Source organism: Geotrypetes seraphini, chromosome 5 (assembly GCF_902459505.1).
Source record: "Geotrypetes seraphini chromosome 5, aGeoSer1.1, whole genome shotgun sequence".
Lineage (NCBI taxonomy): Eukaryota > Metazoa > Chordata > Amphibia > Gymnophiona > Dermophiidae > Geotrypetes > Geotrypetes seraphini.
Window position 1 is genome coordinate 28,881,716 of NC_047088.1, and position 21,530 is coordinate 28,903,245.

At 47.5% G+C, this 21,530-nt stretch overlaps 1 protein-coding gene across 1 annotated transcript in view; it reads right to left on the bottom strand.

Annotated features, from left to right (window-relative positions):
• The window catches only part of SLC25A43 (solute carrier family 25 member 43), a 69,156-nt gene extending 52,161 nt beyond the window's left edge, over positions 1-16,995 (bottom strand). Inside the window, exon 1 of the mRNA XM_033946310.1 lies at positions 16,365-16,995. Coding sequence (XP_033802201.1) covers positions 16,365-16,636 — 272 coding nt within the window. The 5' untranslated portion in view covers positions 16,637-16,995. The remainder of the gene's footprint in view (positions 1-16,364) is intronic.
• Positions 16,996-21,530: the final 4,535 nt, after the last annotated feature.

Below are 21,530 nucleotides of genomic sequence, written 5' to 3' on the forward strand. Positions count from 1 at the left end.
CCCACACACCCCCGTCGGAGCCCCTAAAAACAGTTATTTTCTTCGGCGCGCGCCTCCACGCTGCGCTCAGTTGTCGGCGTGCGCCTTTGTCTTCCGCGGTTTTGACCTGACACCTTAAGGCTTATGCATGCAAATCAAAACATGTGAAACCTTCCCCCCCCCCCCAACTACCTTACTTCAGTGGAAGTTATCTGGATTAAAAAAAAAAAGCCTGAAAAAAAAATTACCCTTCATAATGCGTTATGTGGAATGATCTACAGACTCAAAACAGAGGGCACAAAACAAAGAAGTGCATAACCATTTCTAATCAGGTTGGAATCTGACTAAGGGTCAGCACAGAGGAAATATTGAATGATGTCAGAATCAGCAGAGAACTGGCAGACTGCTGGATTGGAGAAGACAGAGGGAGTGATCTCTCTCGTTATCACCTCCTCCAATTCCTCAGACTACTGTCTCAGCTCATGAATTGTAACAAACCAGCACAAATTAAGACAGTACAAGAAGTGCCAACATAGACACCAGCTATACAGTATAAAAGTATAAACCTAATATACACAATTCAAAAAACATATTTACTATAAAATAAAGAGGAGGAAAAATCTCTCACAACCCGCTGCACAGAATACCAGTAAAACAGGAACAGAGATGACTAAAGTGCCACTATCTATACTAGACTAGCCAAAAGCACAATTACTTACCGTAACAGGTGTTATCCAGGGACAGCAGGCATATATTCTCACATGTGGGTGATGTCATCTACGGAGCCCCAGCGCGGACAGCTTTTCAAGCAAACTTGATTGAAGTTTCAAGTTTGCTATGCTGCACCACGCATGTGCATGCCTTCTTGCCCACTAGAGGGCGCATCCCCACCTCGTGGTCCTCATTTCCATAGCCAGCAAAGAAGCCATCCCCGGGGAGGAGGGCGGGTTGTGAGAATATATGCCTGCTGTTAAGTAACTGTGCTTTATCCCAGGACAAGCAGGCATGATATTCTCACATGTGGGTGACCTCCAAGCCAACCAAAAAAGGGCAGGTGGGAGGATGGCAATTTAGGAAAACAGATTACGCAAAACTGACTGGCCAAACCGGCCGTCACTCCTGGATAACGTATCCAGACAGTAGTGGGAGGTGAAAGTATGAACCGAAGACCAAGTGGCAGCCTTGCAGATATCCTCCACCGGAGTAGACCGGAGGAACGCCACAGAGGTTGCCATCGCTCGGACCTTATGTCCCGTGACCCGACTATGAAGCGCGAGACCAGCCTGAGCGTAGCAAAAAGAAATACAAGCAGCCAACCAGTTGGACAAGGTGCGCTTGGAAACAGGACGTCCCAACCGATTAGGATCAAAGGACAAAAATAATTGAGGAACCTTCCGATGAGACATGGTGCGTTGAAGATAAAAGGCCAACGCTCTCTTACAGTCAAGCGTGTGAAGCGCCGCCTCCCCAGGATGAGAGTGGGGCTTCGGAAAAAACACCGGAAGAACAATGGACTGATTGAGGTGGAAATCAGACACAACCTTAGGTAAAAATTTAGGATGGGTGCGAAGAACCACCTTGTCATGATGGAACACAGTAAAGGGCGGGTCCGCAACCAAAGCCTGCAGCTCGCTAATCCGACGAGCGGAAGTGAGCGCAAGCAAAAAGATCACCTTCCAAGTGAGAAACTTAAGATGAGATTTGTCAATAGGCTCGAAGGGAGGCTTCATCAGTTGAGCCAAAACCACATTAAGATCCCAAACTACAGGAGGAGGTTTCAAAGGAGGATTAACATTCACTAGCCCCCTCATGAAACGAATCACCAGAGGATGAAGAGAGAGAGATCGACCCTCGAGATGCCGATGGAAAGCAGCAATCGCACTGAGATGCACCCTAATGGAAGTCGTCTTCAGCCCAGACTTGGACAAATTCAACAAATATTCCAGAACCGAAGACACCGGAACCGAACTCGGAACCAGATGATTCGAGGAACACCAGGAAGAAAATCTGGTCCACTTCTGAGAATAACAAAGCCTAGTCGAGACCTTGCGCGAGGCTTCCAGAACCTCCCTCACAGACTGAGAAACCTGTGAAGTCATGGGGAAAGGAACCAAGCCGTCAGATGTAAAGACTGAAGATTGGGATGCAACAGCGAACCCCGACTCTGAGACAGCAGAGAGGGAAAGACAGGCAGAAGCAGAGGCTCCCTGACACTGAGTTGAAGGAGCAGGGAGAACCAGTGCTGACGAGGCCAACGAGGCGCAATGAGAATCATAGTGGCTCTGGACGACTTGAGATGAACCAATGTCCTCAAGATCAGAGGGAAAGGAGGAAACGCATAAAGGAACCTCCCTCCCCAGTCGAGAAGAAAGGCGTCAGCCTCGAGACGGTCCGGGGAGTACATCCGAGAACAATAGAGGGGTAGTTTGCGAGTCTCCGGGGAGGCAAACAGATCCACCTGAGGAGTCCCCCAGCGGTCGAAGACCTCGCGCAGAACTCGGGAGTTTAGCGACCACTCGTGCGGCTGGAGAAGATGACTGAGTTTGTCGGCCAGACAATTCTTCTCTCCCTGAATGTAAACCGCCCGCAGGAAGATGTTCTGGGAGACCGCCCATTCCCAAAGGCGCAGGGCTTCCCGGCACAGGGACCAAGAGCCCGTTCCCCCTTGTTTGTTCACATAATACATGGCCACCTGGTTGTCCGTCTGCACGAGGACTACCTGATCGTGCAGCAGGTGGCAGAACGCTCGAGCAGCCAGAAAAATGGCACGAAGTTCTAAAACATTGATGTGACAACTCCGGTCCTCTGCCGACCATAGACCTTGAGTCCGCAGACCGTCCAGATGAGCTCCCCACGCGTACTCCGAAGAGTCCGTGGTCCGTGATGCGGAGGAACGAGAAAGAGCAAACCCCTGGAAAGATTGGAAGAGTTGATAGAACAGTTCAAGATTCTGGGAAGGAAGCTGAAGATGGGGACCCAGAAGATAGCATTCTCAGAGATCCTACCGGTACCGAGGGCAGATGTGAAAAGGCAGGATGAACTACAATCAATAAATGCGTGGATGAGGAGATGGTGTGAGGAAAAAGGATTCCACTTCGTGAGGAACTGGACGACGTTCTGGGGCAAGAGCAAGCTCTACAGGAGAGATGGATTGCACCTGAGCACAGCGGGAACTAGATTTCTAGCAAACAATGTCAAGAGAGGAATAGAACAGGCTTTAAACTAAGAAGAAGGGGAAAGCCGACAGTCGACCAAGCGTCGATGTTTCGGAAAAAGGTATCCCGTGAAGATACTGAGGGGAAAAAAGGCTGGGAAGAAACAATGGACAAATTACAGGAGTCAACTAACCAAGAAGAGAAGGTTAGAAAGATTGTAGCCCAAGAGAAGTATCTAAAGACCGAAGCACAGGGAAAGGAATTAAAGGCAGCAAAATTCCAGGAGCTAAATTGCATATATACTAATGCAAGGAGCCTAAGAAACAAAATGGGGGAATTAGAAGCCATGATCATTGCAGAAGACATAGACATCATTGGAATCTCTGAAACATGGTGGAATGAGGAAAGCAAATGGGATACAGCACTGCCGGGGTACAAGCTCTATCGCCAGGACAGGTCAGGACAGAAAGGAGATGGAATAGCACTATACATAAAAGAAAGCATACAATCAACAAGAATGGACACAGCGGAGACGACCAACAAGCTAGAATCACTATGGGTTAAAATACCAGGAAGGAAAGGGCCTGAAATAAAGATAGGCCTATACTATCGTCCACCCGGACAAACCGGAGACATCGATGAAGAAATGGAAGCCGAGATGAAGCGAGAATGCAAAGGCGGTAACACGGTTATTATGGGAGACTTCAACTACCCTGGGATAGACTGGAGTCTCGGAAGTTCAAGATGCGCTAGGGAGACAGAATTTCTGGAGGCTGTACAAGATTGCTTCATGGAACAGCTTGTTAGAGAACCGACAAGAGAAAATGCCACTCTGGATCTAATCCTAAATGGGCTAAGGGGACCTGCAAAGTAAGTGGAAGTAGTGGGACCGTTGGGAAACAGCGATCATAATATGATCAAGTTCAAGATGGAAGTAGGAATACTGAAAGGAAAGAGAACCATAGCGACAACTTTTAACTTCAGGAAGGGTAACTACGAAGCAATGAGGGGAATGGTAAAGAAGAAACTTAGGAACACTTCCCAAAAATGGCAGACGGTAGAACATGCCTGGTCCTTTTTCAAGGACACGGTGAGCGAGGCGCAAAATCTATATATCCCCAAATTCAGAAAAGGGTGCAACAAGAGTCGAATAAAAGACCCGGCGTGGATAACTAAAATAGTGAAGGAAGTGATAAGCAATAAGAAAAATTCATTCAGAAAATGGAAAAGGGACAAAACTGAGGTAAACTGGAGAGAGCACAGGAAGTATCAAAAAGAATGTCACCATGTGGTATGAAAAGCCAAAAGAGAGTATGAAGAGACACTAGCCAGGGAAGCACGAAATTTCAAACCGTTCTTTAGATATGTTAAAGGGAAACAGCCGGCTAGGGAGGAGGTGGGACCACTGGATGACGGAGACAGGAAGTGAGCGGTGAAGGAAGAGAAAGAGGTCGCAGAAAGACTTAACATGTTCTTTTCATCTGTATTCACAAACGAAGACACAACCAACATACCGGAACCTGAGCAATTCTTCAATGGAAATCAAGCACAAAAGTTAACATCCATAGAAGTGAGCCTTGATGATGTGCGCAGACAGATAGAAAAACTAAAAACTGACAAATCCCCGGGTCCGGATGGAATCCATCCAAGGGTGCTGAAGGAACTAAAAGAGGAAATAGCGGAACTACTACAGCACATTTGCAACATGTCTCTGAAAACAGGTGTGATTCCGGAAGATTGGAAGATAGCCAACGTTACGCCCATCTTTAAAAAGGGATCAAGAGGAGACCCGGGAAACTACAGACCGGTGAGTCTGACCTCTGTTCCGGGGAAAATGGCGGAAGCACTAATAAAAGAAAAAATTGATGAACATTTTGAAAAACACGAACTTCTGATAACCAGCCAACATGGTTTCTGCAGGGGGAGATCGTGTCTGACCAACTTATTGCACTTCTTCGAGGGAATTAACAAACAGATGGACAAAGGAGACCCCATAGACATCATATACCTAGATTTCCAGAAAGCCTTTGACAAGGTGCCTCATGAACGTCTACTCCGGAAACTGAAGAACCATGGGGTGGACGGAGCCGTGCATAGATGGATCAGAAACTGGTTAGCGGGTAGGAAACAGAGGGCAGGGGTGAAGGGACACTACTCAGACTGGAGGAAAGTCACGAGTGGTGTCCCGCAGGGCTCAGTGCTCGGGCCACTGCTATTTAATATATTCATAAATGATCTAGAAACAGGAACAAAGAGTGAGATAATAAAATTTGCGGACGACACCAAACTATTTAGTGGAGCTCGGACAAAGGAAGACTGTGAAAAATTGCAAAGGGACTTGGACAAATTGGGAGAATGGGCAGAGAGATGGCAGATGAAGTTCAATGTTGAGAAATGTAAAGTATTGCATGTGGGAATCAGAAACCCGAGGCACAGCTATACGATGGGAGGGATGTTATTGAATGAGAGTACCCAAGAAAGGGACTTGGGGGTAATGGTGGACATGACAATGAAGTCGACGGCACAGTGCGCAGCGGCCGCCAAGAGAGCGAATAAAATGCTGGGGATAATCAAGAAGGGTATTACAACAAGAACGAAAGAAGTTATCCTGCCGCTGTACCGGGCAATGGTGCGTCCGCATCTTGAGTACTGCGTCCAGTATTGGTCACCATACCTTAAGAAGGATATGGTGTTACTCGAGAGAGTTCAGAGGAGAGCGACACGACTGATTAAGGGGATGGAAAACCTTTCATACGCTGAGAGATTGGAGAAACTGGGTCTCTTTTCCCTGGAGAAGAGAAGACTTAGAGGGGATATGATAGAGACTTACAAGATCATGAAGGGCATAGAGAGAGTAGAGAGGGACAGATTCTTCAAACTTTCAGAACATAAAAAAACAAGAGGGCATTCGGAAAAGTTGAAAGGGGACAGATTCAAAACAAATGCTAGGAAGTTCTTCTTTACCCAACGTGTGGTGGACACCTGGAATGCGCTTCCAGAGGACGTTATAGGGCAGCGAACGGTACTGGGGTTTAAGAAAGGATTGGACAATTTCCTGCTGGAAAAGGGGATAGAGGGGTATAGATAAAAGATTACTGCACAGGTCCTGGACCTGATGGGCCGCCGCGTGAGCGGACTGCTGGGCGCGATGGACCTTAGGTCTGACCCAGCGGAGGCATTTCTTATGTTCTTATGAGTTGGTCCACCAACTCTCAAGGAAGGAGTCACAGTGATAGGGGAGGAGACTGGGTCCCGATCCTGACGTCACTGGGAGGCCAAGGTCCACCGAGGAAGCCTCAGGTGCAAACGGGCGAACGGAGTGACATGGACTGTCGACGCCATGTGGCCCAGCAGAACCATCATGCGCTGCGCCGAAACTGAGGGCAGCAACGAAACCTGGCGACTCAATCGAAGCAGGACCTCCAACCGTGGTGGGGGGAGGAACGAACGGAGGCGAACTGTGTCCAGCACGGCCCCGATAAACTGAAGGGATTGAGTCGGGCACAACTGAGACTTGGGGAAGTTAACTTCGAACCCCAGACGTTGAAGGAAGATGATAGTCTGTCGGGTCGCTGAAATAACCCCTTCCTTGGAGGACGCCTTGATCAGCCAATCGTCCAGGTAGGGAAAGACCTGTAGCCCCCGAGATCTCAGGGCTGCCGCGACCACCACCATACACTTCGTGAAGACTCGAGGGGACGAAGCCAGTCCAAAGGGGAGGACCCGATACTGGAGGTGCAACTCCCCCACCTGGAACCTGAGGAACTTGCGGAAGGCGGGATGCACCGGAATATGAGTATATGCTTCCTTCAAGTCCAGGGAGCACATCCAGTCCCCCGATTCTAACAGAGGGTACAGGACTGGAAGGGACAACATACGGAACTTCTCCCGGACAAGGAACTTGTTGAGCCTCCGGAGGTCCAGAATGGGGCGTAAGTCCCCTGTCTTCTTCGGGACCAAAAAGTAACGGGAGTAAAAACCCCGTCCCCTTTGGTTCGGGGGCACGGGCTCCACCGCCCGAAGGCTCAACAAGGACCTGGCTTCCGACAGGAAAAGAGGAAGCTGGTCTCGACAGCCAAGAGAAGCCCCCGGCGGATGTTCCGGCGGCATGGCTAAGAAGTTTAGCGAGTAACCCTCGGAGATGATCTGGAGCACCCAAGCGTCCGACGTGATCTCGGCCCAGGCTGGAAGAAAGGCCTGCAATCGGCCCCCGATAGGAAGGAGGTCCTTCGACAGTGCGGAGGGGGCCCGCCCCCAACCGCGCATCACGTCAAAAAGACGGAGCCGGTTTAGACGCCCCTTGCGCCTGAGGCTTTGGTTGGGACGCTCTGCCCTGCTGAGGGGGACGCTGGGGCGGAGGCCTCGAGAAAGCCGGCGTCGACTTCTACGGGTATTGCCGCGGAGGAGGTCTAAACGGCTTCTGCGGCGGGGCCCGGGGTTTAGGACGGACCAATGAGGCGATAGAGCGCTCATGTTCAAACAAGCGTTTGGTCGCCGCCTCCAAGGACTCATCGAACAACTCAGAGCCAACACATGGAAGATTGGCTAGACGTTCTTGCAAGTTCGGGTCCATATCCAGGGTACGAAGCCATGCGAGACGGCGCATCACCACCGCAAAGGCCAACTCAAACGCATCACCACACGAGAGGCCAACTCAAACGCATCGTAAACTGCGTGAAAAAGGTAGAGACGCAGCTGAGACAAATTGGCCATAAAGGTACCAAAATCCCCCCTTATGGGAATCCGGCATGACCCCATAATACCTGGGCAACGCCTTCACCATCTGCCTTAAATAGGATGAGAAGGTGAATGCGTAATTAAGGACCCTGGCAGCCATCATGGAGTTGGAATAGAGGCGATGACCAAACTTGTCCAGGGTCCATCCCTCCCGCCCGGGGGGGACCGCAGCAGAGACCCTAGAAGGTTGAGGCTTCTTCAACGCCGACTCCACCAGCAACGACTGGTGGGACAGCTGCGCTTTATCGAAGCCCTTGCAAGGGACTGTGCGGTACTTAGACTCCATCTTTGATGGAACCGCTGTGACTGTAAGAGGGGAGTCCAAGTTCCTCAGGAAGGTCTGGTGGAGAACCTTGTTGAGAGGCAGCCGAGGAGTCTCCCAGGGGGGAGAGGGCAAATCCTGCTCCTCCAAAAATTCCTTCGTGTATTGCGACCCTGACGCCAGATCAAGGTCCAAAGCCCTCACCATATCAAGCACAAATCTCGAAAAGGAGGAGGGCTTCGAAGGCGGAGAGGGAGATCGAGAAGCCCTCGTCGCCAAGAAGGAAGGGGAGGCCTCACGGGAGTAACGAGGTTCCTTACCCGTGCCAGACCCCGAACCCCAAGAAGCCGCACCAAGCGACCTCGATGGGGTTGGGGACCGCCCATGCCCCAAGGAACCCCTGCGGGAAGTCCCCGGGGTATGGGGCACTGAGGCACGCCCCTTCCGTCTCGGCGAAGCGTCCCTCGAGTACTCAACTTTGGAGGAATGGAAAAGCCTCGGATTATCGAGGCGGAGCTTGGAGACCCGTAGGGTCTCTGCCCCGGTCGGCGAGGAGCAACCGCGTCGTCGAGGAGAGACCCGTTGACGTTTGGGCTTCCTCGACAGACGCTTCGCCCGAGGCCGACCCGAGGGCGAGGAGCCCCGGGAGGACCTCGACGAGGACGAAGAGGAAGAGATCCTCCGAACCCTCCGCACCTTGTCCCGAGGCCGCACGCCCCGCTCAGGCTGGTCAACCGAGGGCAAGGTCGGGGCCGAGGCCGAAGCCCCCCCGGGGGCCGAAGTCGAGGGTACCGAGACCGAGGCAGCCGACGCCGGGGCAGCCGAAGGCGGCTAGAGGTGCACGAGGGCACCAGACAGCTCCGAGGTAATGAGTGCACGGAGCAAGTCCTGAAAAGCCAGCACCGCCATCATGGCTGGTAGATCCGGGGCCGGCGGGTGTTCCCTCGAGGGCGACCTCGGTCTCGAGTATTCCCACGGGGCACCCGACTTCGACGCTCGGGGCGGGGCCGAGGACGACCCACCCGCCCCCGTCGATGAGCCCGAGGATGGCTTCTTCGAGGCTGGAACAGAAGAAGGAAGTGAGGACTTACCCTTCGTCGACTTCGGGGTCGAGGACACAGGCTTCGACGAAGCGGGCTGTCGGGGCGAGGTCGAGGGAGACGAGACCGAGGTCAAGGCCGGGGCCGAAGCCGACATCGAGGCCTTTCCCGCCACGGGGTCCACAGCAAAGAGCTCTGCCATACGAGCGCGACGGCGGCGGAGGGCCCTTTGCTGAAAAGTAGAGCACCGAGTGCAGGAGTCGGTCGGGTGCTCAGGACCCAGACAAAGTAAGCACCACCGGTGGGGATCGGTGATCGAAAGGAGTCGATCGCACCGGGTGCACTTTTTAAAACCCGTCAAGGGACGGGACATGGACACAAAAAGCGGCCGGGAACGAACGAGGTCCCGCGGCCGTGGCTACCGGGAGCCCCCGGAGCCGAACGAAAAATCTTTTCTTTTTTTTTTTGACGAAAACCTAAACACAAACAAATAAAAAAACAAAGTAAGCACAACGACCGAGAAAAAAACACTCAGCCGCGGTGTCAGAAGGCTAAAATAGAAGAGCACAAATTCCACAGGGCTTCTGGCTCCGTGGAAAAGACTGAACTGAGGACCACGAGGTGGGGATGCGCCCTCTAGTGGGCAAGAAGGCATGCACATGCGTGGTGCAGCATAGCAAACTTGAAACTTCAATCAAGTTTGCTTGAAAAGCTGTCCGCGCTGGGGCTCCGTAGATGACGTCACCCACATGTGAGAATATCATGCCTGCTTGTCCTGGGATAATAATATTTATTAAAAATTTGTATAGCATGAACTGGATATATATAGCACTATGTTATATTATACATATACAGTCAAACCTCGGTTTGCAAGTAACCTGGTTTGCGAGTGTTTTGCAAGACGAGCAAAACATTCTCGCAAAACGTCTCTCGCAAACCAAGTGTTGACTCGATTTGCGAGCACCCCCCCCGATAACCGGCATTGCTCCCCCCCGCTCGCAAAGGGCCCCCTCCCGCTCGAATCGGCACCCCGCCTCCCGCGAGAACAGGAACCCCCCGCCCGACCAACTTTAACTCACCCCCCCTTTGGCACCGGCACGCAGCCCACAAGTGCCGGTGCCGCTTGAAGATCTTCTTCCCAGTCTCTGCCGGCTTTGAGCATGCATCTCGGCGAGAGGGAGAATTAGAAGGGCTTGAGCATGCGCAGATGCATGCTCAAAGCCGGCAGAGACTGGGAAGAAGAAGATCTTCAAGCGGCACCGGCACTTGTGGGCTGCGTGCCGGTGCCAAAGAGGGGGTGAGTTAAAGTTGGTCAGGCGGGGGGGTTCCTGTTCTCACGGGGGGGGGGGAGAGGGTGCCGATTCGAACCGGGGGGGGGGGCCTTTGCGAGCGGGGGGGGGAGCGGTTCTCGTGCCGGTGCCAGATGGGGGGTGGTGAGTTAAAGTTGTTCGGGCGGGGGGTGCCTGTTCTCACGGGGGGGGGGGGGGTGCCGGATCACACGGGGGGGGGGGGGGAGGGGGAACGTATCAAAGCAAGTTTCCATTATTTCCTATGGGGAAACTCGCTTTGATAAACGACCATTTTGGATTACGAGCATGCTCCTGGAACATACTAGGGAATTCTATAAATGGCACCTAAAAAAATTAGGCCCTATTTCCAGGAATGCAAGGTACCTAAACGATGCTTCAATGGAAGAATGGTGTGGAAATACACTTACGCATCCAGTTATAGGATAGCGCCTCAGTGTATTTGCATGCTGCAAAGGGGCATTCCAGGAAATTGCTCAACTTGTGCACCAGGATTTACACCTGGTTTTTAGTTAGTAAGTCCTCACACCAAGTTGGGCATGGAACTCGGCACCCAATGCTATCTTATAAAGAGCGCTCATCCCAGTGCCCACCAAAAGCCAATCAATAAATTACAAACCAGCGATATTGAAAATAAGGTGACAAAAGATGTATTGTCCTCTAAAAATGTTGACTAGATTTTGGAAGCCAGACCTTGTTTTTTTAGTGATGCGGCAGAGGGAATCACCAGCGGGAGAAGACCACAAAGCAGCCTATTTAGAGTACTGCCAATGCTGCTGTTAGGAGGGAGGTATGTCACCGGTCTCGCGGTGGGAAGGTCAGCGGGGTTCGGATGGGAGAGATGGAAAGATGGGAGAGTCAGCGGGGGTTTGGCTGTGTGGCGGGAGCAAGGGGAAGTGCTGCTGCCGGTGAATCCAGGGGCATTCGAGTTGAGCTTCCGGGGTCGATATAACTAGGGCTTATTTTTGGGGTAGGGCTTATATTATGACCTACCCCGAAAATCATGCTAGGGCTTATTTTCAGGGTAGGTCTTATTTTCGGGAAAACATGGTAGTAAAGCATCTGTCTTGACTGGGCAAAATGGATCAGATGGCAAAATAATCTTGTATTATCTGAAACAAATCTTCCTCTCAAAAAAACTAGACTGATCTGAGTGAATAAACTGAGATATTTTTTCAAGTTTTAACACTAAAACTTTTATAAATATTTTGTAATCAAGATTCAATAAAGAAATTAGGCAGTAGTTTTGTACTGAGGATCAAGATTAGGTTTAGGTAAAACAATAATGTTGGCATCCAAAAACATCCCCAATCATGATGCATATTAATCTTGATAGTACATAAGTAGCTTTGGAGTGGGGTAAGGGTGTTTTAGACTTTCAAAAACTCAGCTGGGAATCCATCAGGTCCAGGTGCTTTAGATGAGGTCATTTTTTTTTGTTTATGGCAGTTGCAATTTCTTCTTCAGTTATAGATTGTTTTAAGAGTTCACAAAATTGAGCAGACAGTTGAGGTAGATCAAAAGACTTGAAAAATTCAAAGATATCCTCAGTTGTTGCTGTAGACTTGTTTTTATATACAGTGACTTTTACAAAGCTGCGGTAGAAGTTTTTATCAAGGACCAGCGAGGTAAATGCTCTGATGCTCATAGAATTCCTATGAGTATCAGAGCATTTATCTCGCCAGCCTGCGGTAGAAATCTCTACCTCAGCTTTGTAAACGGAGCCAGTGTATTATACAAGGAGGTGAATGCAGAGAGAACATTAGTTAATAAGGAGCCATTAGAAGTTTTTATAGCTGTTATTCTTTGTTTAACTTTCTTGCCTTTAAGATATGAAGCCATCAACTTCCCATTTTTATTTGAAGAAGAATAAAATGCAGAGTACTGTTTGAAATGTATTGCAGATGTTTAATTATTAAAAATAGTATTGTATTGAAATTTAAGTTGTTGTAGTTTTGGTAAAGAATCATTGTTGGAACTTGAATCTATGGTAGATTCTGAATACTGAAATTTCAGATTCCAAATTGTAGAAGTTATTGTTTTTTCTTTCAAAATGCATTATAACTTTCACCTCGCAACCAAACTTTGTAAGCTTCCCAGATAGTGGAAAAAGGAATTGTCAATAATTGATATTATTGACAAAGTATTCTTCTGAAGTACCGTGATTACGTCACACGAAGGCATCATCTGCCATCATGTTTCTATTGCATTCAAGAGGGCCTGGGCTAGGCACGTGGGATCTCTCAGAGAGAGAAATAAAGGTTATTGCAGATGGGCAGACTAGATGGGCCATTTGGCCTTTATCTGCCATCATGTTTTTCTATATGCTTGGAGCCAAAAAAATAGTCCAATCTTGAACAGGTATGGTGCGGAGAGTAGTGGTATAAATAATCCTTATCAGTGGGTGAAAAGCTCTATAGATCAGTCTAACCCAGTGGTCTCAAACTCAAACTCTTTGCAGGGCCACATTTTGGATTTGTAGGTACTTGGAGGGCATTAAAAAAAATAGTTAATGTCTTATTAAAGAAATGACTATTTTGCATGAGGTAAAACTCTCTTTACAATTTATAAATCTTTCCTGTTAGCCAAGTCTATAATAATATTGTTATTTATAGCTAAAGAAACATATGATCAAGAAACTGTTTTATTTTACTTTTGTGATTATGATAAACATACCGAGGGCCTCAAAATAGTACCTGGCGGGCCGCATGTGGCCCCTGGGCCGCAAGTTTGAGACCATTGGTCTAACCATATTCTTTCACGAGAGATTTAAAAATATTCCTTACATGGAGTTTGGCTAGTCTGCAATTAGAAAAACAATCTGAAAAAGAATCTAATGGGATGGGGAGAGGAACCAAGATGGCGTCAGGGACAGACGTGTTGTGAGAGGCTCCCCTTCCATCGGCGTTCTAAGTTTTTTCCCAGAGACTGACTTACCGGCTTTGTTTTAAAGGAATGCCGAAGCGCAGGGGGAAACAGAGGAGCGATCTCCTGGCTTCCTCTGCCCCGTCGGTAACACGCCAGACAGCAATAACAGCTTTTGCTGTTCCCTTTGGTCTGGGCGAATCCGTGCTCCGAGGGGGGCAGTCCTCGGAGCTGGACAGTGACTTCTCGCTGAGCCCGCTGGGTCCTGCGATCCCTCCCCGTTCCGGGATGATGTCGGGCAGTCCTGCGGGTCAACGGGAGACATCGGGGAGTGAATCCCTGCTGGACCCGATGATGCTGCCTTTGACCCCGGAGGTGATTCAAGCTATGCCGGGTCACCAAGAAACGGCAGAGGAAGGAGGAGGCGTTCAGGGAGCAATGAGTGTGGGAAATGGAGTCTCTTCTCCACTTCAACCTCTGAAACCCCTGATTAAGCCCAAAGTGGTGGATATGGAGGCGTTGTGGGGAGCCCTAGAGAGCCTTCATCAGGTATGCTCCCAATTTATTTCCTCAACTCAACAAATTGCAGTTCAAATTAAAAACTGTGAAGGGAAAATTCAACATCAAGCAACTAGAATGGACAATATTGAGAACAGTCTCAGAAATAAAACTTGTATCAAATTCTCAAATGAAAGAAAAAAACTTAATGATCAGGAAAATTGAAAACTTAGAAAATGCAAATAGAAATTTAAACCCGAGACTTTTAAATTTTCCTGTATCTAGAATACTATCACCGAGAGAACTTTTCCATTCCTTTTTGACTTCAGTTTTAAAATTTTCAGAGACAAATATGCCACCATTGCAAAAACTATATTATCTTAATATAATTGAAGAGGATAAGGACAAGTCAACTGTTCATCCCGGAGAATTAGACCTCACTGGGATGTTAGAATCTTCACGGATTGAGATTTCAGCGAGAGCTACTTTGCTAGTAACTTTTGTTTTCTTACAAGATAAAGAAGCTCTCCTCCGCCTCTATTATAGAACTGAAAGTGTTGAATTTTACAATCACAAAATTGCAATTTTTCCTGATGTCTCAAAGTGGACGCAGCTTAGACGTAAAAAATTTCTGACATTTCATCAGTCAGTTTTGGCTTTGGGAGCAACCTTTCAACTTAGGTTTCCTTGTAAATGTTGTATTACCTATCAAACAAACAAGTATATTTTTTATAATCCAGAACAATTGCAATATTTCTTGGAAGGTAAGGCTGCCATTAAGGCTCCTGACCCCTCTGTAATTTCATCCACTTAGGCCCTAATATAATTAACCAAAGAACCCTGTACATTTGAGGCATATGCAGTTTAGTTTTTCTTTAATTCAACTACCCTTGATTGTGTATGGTTTCACTCTCCTTTAACGTGGACTATGATCATTGTACTGGAATTTATGACTTGATAATAATTTCTTGAATGTATTTAGTTGCCTGTATCAAAGTGTTCTCTGTGATCTTTGATGTGAAAATGAATAAAATAGATTAAAAAAAAGAATCTAATGGAAAATTAAAGTCACCTCCTATTAATAAATATGAAGAACATGAAATGTTATTTATGGACAATAAATCTTTAAAGTTAAGGTCATCTTTGTTTGGTGCTTAAATATTTAAGAAGGTAATAGATTTATTCATTAGGATCGAAGGAATGAGATGTGCGTTGGAAATTCAAGTTAAGTTACTACTCCATATTTGTCCCCTTTTAGCAGGGACTGCATGATATGACCAAAATAGTTTCCTGTAAGCTTCTTATTTACGCCACCCCCTTTTACAAAACCAGAACGCATTTAAGCGCAGGCAAGCATGCTGAATGCTCTGTGTTGCTCCTGACACTCATAGAAATTCAGCAAGTGTTGGGAGCAGCGCAGAACATTTAGCGTGCCAACCGGCGCTTAAAACCATTTTCGTGGTTTTGTAAAAGAGGATGGGGGTTAGTAATATGTCTCTTGCAAGAAGCATTAGTCCGCTTTGAGATATTTCCCTGGACATTTAGGGAAACAATATGAAGTTCAGTTATCTTGAGATAATTGGGACTGATTAAGATATTTTCTTGTGTAAAAGCCATCATAAAATAAAGATGAAAAAATAAAATCCATGGGAGCATGAGAAGCTAGGAATGATGCACAAGAGCTACACTGACCTCCAGGTGCCAGTAACAACATATGAATCATAAATATATCAACTGCTTGGATTGTAATATTTCATTGTACTAGATAATTCCTAAAGCTTCTGAATTATTAAAGATTTTTGTAACATTTCTATATGTACCTTCATTTTAGTGGATTAAAAAAAAAAAAAATCCCATATTGAGCTCCAATAACCTTTAGTTTAGGTTTCATTTCAAGGAAGTTTATTCATGCTTTAGCTGTATTTTTTTTTCTGCCAAGTCTGGTGTTATAATTTTTTTCCTTGGGCTTACACTGTGGGGAAGGGTGGGAGAGTTGGGGCTGCAGGAATTTGGGGCAGAGAGAAGGGCGAAGAAGGCAGGGCAGTCGGAAAGGACCTGAGCCACTGGTCCTCAGCAGTGGCTTGTTTGTGATCAGCCCAGTCCCTATTGCGAATGGCTGCCTGCCATCATTTGAATGCTGTTCCTCCTCATCCGGACACAGGTTAGTGAATCGGTTCGGAGGGAAATCGGTTCGCAAATGGATCGGTACACGATCGGTTTGCTTTGTGAATCTAGCCCTATATAAAGGTTCAGCTGCAGTATTAGCAGCAGTAGGCATTCCAGAGCTTTAGCTGACATCGAACTAGAGAGGACTTTGATCATTACAACTATTTATATAGACATGGGCTGAACATCAACGCATTTAAGAGACGGTCCCTGATTAGTAGAGCTTACAGTCTAATTAACAGACAAGTAGGGGGCTTAGGGAGTTTCTCAGGGTACTTAAGGGTGTTATGAGTTCAATGCACTATAAAAAAATTTTAAAAGAGGGAAAGCCTTAAGAACTGAGGGTGGTACTTACCGGCGGTAGGCGCACAGTTGCAGGGCGCTGGACGGCAGGAGGCGGGCGCAGGCCGCGCCGTTCCCTTTCCAGAAAGCCTTTCCGCCCTCGGCCCGGTACAGCCGCGGGAAACTCTGCACGAAGCCCCCCTCCGCGTGCCGGCTGCCCACCTGCGCCAGGACCTTAACCACTTCCAAGGGGGCGGTCAGACTGCGACCCAACAGCCCCGCCAGCCCGCCACACAGCGCGCTCTGCCCGGGGGTCACCCTGCTGTCCCGCCGCAGAGACCCCATCCCGCCTCGCCCCTCTCCCAACACCGCCGCCGCGGGGCCGCGCCCCCTCCGAGCTCAGCCGCGGTAGAGCGCGCCCTTGCTGGTTCCACGGGGGAAGCGCGGGAGCGCGCCCAGCATGCTGAAAACAAAGGGAGGGGCGGGAGAGCGAGTTGTACGCTTCCACCAGAAAGGAGGCGCGCCCCTGCCCAGATGCTCCACCTTCCCGTCGTCCTGTGCGGGCGAGGGGTGTGTCCCACGTTGCATGTGGAACCAACAGGAAGAAGAAGAGGCGTGTGATAGCGCACTGCCTAGGCTCCAGAGACAAGGGGGCGTATCCATTCCCTGACGCTCCGCCTTTCCGTCATCCTGTACCCCACCCCTCGTCTCAGCATATTGACGAAGGAAAGAGGAGGCGCGTAACATCAAAGGAGGGAAAGGGCGCGTCTTCTTTTTTTAGTCAGCGGATGAGCCCCGCCCAACGGAAGTGTCGAATCCCAATTGGTTGGATGCGCTGTGTAACAACTATGAAGAAAAAGTTTCATCATGAGCAGAGATAAACCTAAGATAATGTAGAAGAAGTGTCATCTAGCCATATACGTAGTTACCAGATTTTTGCTGGGCAAAAAGGGTGGCCCCGCCCCATTCGCCCCCCAGTTCTGCCACAGCCCCGCCCCATCCCATCCACAGCCCTGCATTGTTTCGTCCCCCAACCCGGGCCCCACACAATCCTCATCTCTTTGTGCTGCTTCTGGAGGGCATCTGTGTAGGGTTATCAGATGCCCAGATTTCCCGGACATGTCCGGGTTTAGAACATCTTCCTGTTAAAATTGTCAGGAAGGGGCATCCATACATGCAGTGAAATCACGCGCATGCGTGACATCATTGTGTCACGTCCACGTATGCACAGATGCCATCTGGGAGCAGGGCTGGGGGGAGCAGAACGGGGTGTGACACAGGCGAAACTGAGTGGGCCTGGGGGCGTGGCTATAGATCTGGATTTTCCTTCAGGAAAATCTAGTAATCCTACATCTGCGCATGCACGCATGGAACCAGTGACATTACACACATGCTCCTGAACTCAAAGCTTTTCAAAACCCAAAGTTCCCAGTTTTGAAAAGCCATCTGGACACCTGGACAGTCCTCTAAAAAGAGTACATGTCCAGGTAAATCTGGGCGTTTGGTAACCTTCCACCCAATGTGTAGCAGAGGCCAAAAAAGCAAGCAGGAAGCTAGGAATTATTAAAAAGGGATGGTTAACAAGACTAAGAATGTTATAATGCCCCTGTATTGCTCCATGGTGCAATCTTATCTGGAGTACTGCATTCAGTTCTGGTCTCCTTATCTCAACAAAGATATAGCAGCGCTAGAAAAGGTTCAAAGAAGAGCACCAAGATGATAAAGGGGATGGAACTCCTCTACTATGAGGAAAGACTACAAAGGTTAGGGCTCTTCAGCTTGAAAAAGAGACAGCTGAGGGGAGATATGAGTGAAGTCTACAAAATCTTGAATGGAGTAGAACGGATACAAGTGGATTGATTTATCACTCCATCAAAAATTACAATTACTAGGGGACACTCGATTAAGTTACAGGGAAATACATTTAAAACCAATTGGAGGAAATATTTTTTCAGTCAAAGAATAGTTAAGCTCTGGAATGCATTGCCAGAGGTTGTGGTAAGAGCGGATAGCGTAGCTGGTTTTAAGAAAGGTTTGGACAAGTTCCTGGAGGAAAAGTCCATAGTCTGTTATTGAGAAAGACATGGGGGAAGCCACTGCTTGCCCTGGATCAATAGCATGGGATGTTGCTACTCCTTGGGATTTGGCCAGATACTAGGGATCTGGATTGGCCACTTTGAAAATGGGCTTGATGGACCATTAGTCTGACCCAATAAGGCTATTCTTATGTTCTTATGCACATATAAGCAGATAAAATAGATTATTTATCAGTGTCAGCCATGTGCAGTATGTAAGAGCTGCTGCCCGCATCCCTGTGCAATTGAAGGCAGGAAGGAGCAGCCCAGCTGGACAGTTCTGAAGGAGGTAATTGTGACCCCCCACTAACCCAGAAGGCTTCCCTCTGATGTCAGCTCTGACATCGGAGGGAAGCCTTCTGGGTCAGCTTCGGCGGAGGGGGTAATGTAGCTGGAGGGCAGGAAGGAGGGCATGAGATCCCCAGCTGGATGGCCCTGAAGGAGGGAATTGGAATTCCCTGCTGATCCTGAAGGCTTCCCTCTGATGTCAGCTACTTTTTTTATGGGCCCAATATTGTGTATGTTATACATAGAGCAACAAAAATGAAATCCAACCAAATCTGCAGGAAAACCACCAGAACAGGAAAACCAAACAAAAACTGCAGACAATGTACACGATGCAGGCAATAATTTATTGTACCAAAGTTAAAATGCAGTAAGATAAAAACCTTTTTACCAACCAAGGGACCCGACACGGTCCGTGTTTCGGACAACACACCTTCATCAGGGGTCCATGGTAAATAAGGTATAAAGTGTACCACATGAAATGAAGATAACAACGAAAGCCTGACTGTTGAATACGCCAAAAACGCTGCCAAAAATAGAGCCACTCACATCTGTGCCCATAGAAAAAAAAAATGAAAACACAGTTACCAACAGGTCTAGGCCTGTCGGTTTTTTGGGGGGTTGGTTTTATCGATCCAATTCTGGCATGCAATGTTAGTCCATCAATCGGATGGCTCATTTTAATATTAATGACCTCATTTGCATGTCAGAATCAGGGAATATACAACCACATGGAAAACTATGCGATGAGCTGTTTTGAGCATCGGGTTGGCAAATTTCTTCAGGCGCTCAGCCAGTCAAACTGGTTTAGTGACAATCGGTACACAATCAGACAGTTTTGTGCATTTATCCCTCAGTGCTATTTTGTTCTATTCCTGCCTTTGGGCTATATTCATTAAAGTCCACAAATCGCTCCAATTCGTGTCCTTTCCGTTTCCGATTTATTCTGGGTGATTGATTCAGTAAAGCTTGTCCATGCAAATGATCAAATTGTAAACACGCCTCCATTCGCGCACATGACTCGCTGTAACATTGATTGACATGCGTGCGCACTGTATCTTTGTTGGTTTTGAAGCACATAACGCATGCGCTAGCTCTTTAGGACTTCACTGCATAGAAATGGGGTGGGGGTTTAATCGCGGATGTCATTGGCGGGCTCTGAATACGCCTACCGCAAAGCATTGTTGTCGTAAAAAAATACAATAAAAGAACTAGTTTTTACCAACCTCTCCTTGGCATACTAGTGTTCCAAAAGAAGCAGATAGCGTAGCCGACGAGCAAAGTCCATTTCACTCAGGAAAAGAACTGTTTAGTTGCTAGAAGGCACAACAGTTAACAGCAGTTGAATGTGCTGGGATTACGTGCTGTTATATACAGCCTCTGAATCCCAGGAGGCTGTGCGGCTCTTTCTGCTGTGAAGCACAAAGCAACCAAATGCGACCCCGTGATGTCAGATGCACGCGACAATCTAGCTGGAAGGAAGGGGGGAGGGATAGCTGGCCCTTGAAAGTTATTTTTGATTTTTTAAAAAATTTGTCACTGATATATGAAATGTACAATGCGCAAGGAGAGCACGGGGTTAATCTGCGATTTTCTCGCCATGCAGATTACAAATCCAAGATTCATTCCCGCGCTCACTATGCACATTCCAAAAAAATCAAAAAATATTTCTAACGCTTATGTACATGAAAGTTTACATATATTTAAAGTTTAGATATATTTTGGATTTTTTGCGGGGTAGATATATATTTTTAATGGGGTTCTTAACATGCACGCAGCAGTTGCTAGGCAGGAATAGTCGGTGAGGATGTAAAGCGACTGGTCCTCAGCAGTCAAAATTTTTTGGATTGGAAAGGCCAGTCGGCTTGGATGAAATGGTTTCATGAATCGATGCCTTAAGAAATTTACATGCCGTTTTACTCATTTGCATGCAACAGATCAGATTGGGTGTGGATGGGGTCTGGAGGAAGGTTAGTGAATCAAGCCGTAGTCGGAAAGTGAGTGCAAACTGATCGGTACACAATTGGTTTACTTAGTGAATCTAGCCTTTTGTTTGCTGTTCATAACTTAGGGCTCCTTTTACTAAGGTGCGCTATCGTTTTTAGCGCGCGCTGCATTGCCCCGCATGCTAACCCCACGCTACGCACCAAGAACTAACGCCAGCTCAATGCTACATCTTCTTTAATGGTGTATACTTGCAGAGTAAAGGTCTGAGGAGATACTGCTGCTACTCTCTGACATCCTTTGTTATCCACTGAATGGGTACTTATCTTCTTTGTTTAGACAGATGGCTAGCATTTCATAGTTCAGGCAATACATTTTAGTGCAGGCAATATTTTCATAATTGTCAGATCCAGCAAAAATTAATCATACCATGTTGCATTTGTATTTTCTGATCCAAATCTACCCTTCAAAAACCCAACTTGGTTTGAATGAATAAGTAGAAATAGAACTTTTCAAGTTGTGAAACCAACATTTTTGTAAATGTTTTGTAATCAAGGTTCAATAAAGAGATTGGGAGATAGTTTTGTACTAATTGAGGATCCTGATTAGATTTGGGTAAAACAATAATGTTAGCATCTACAAATGTCCCTAATGATGATGGATGAGATATTAAATCTTGTTAGTACAAAAGTAGTTTCAGAGTGATAAAAGTGTGAAAGACTTACCATAGCCGGTGCTAAAAACAATCTATGGTTTTGTAAAAGGGAGGATAAAATAGAATACCTAGACAAAGATTAAAATGAAACACCAAGAAGCTGGACTCTGCATACAATGCAACACCACAGAAACAGTGATGCATCTCCCTAATATTGTGCAAAATATAAAGATAGCAGATGTAAATTTGACAAAAACAGAGAAATAGAAACATGATGCCA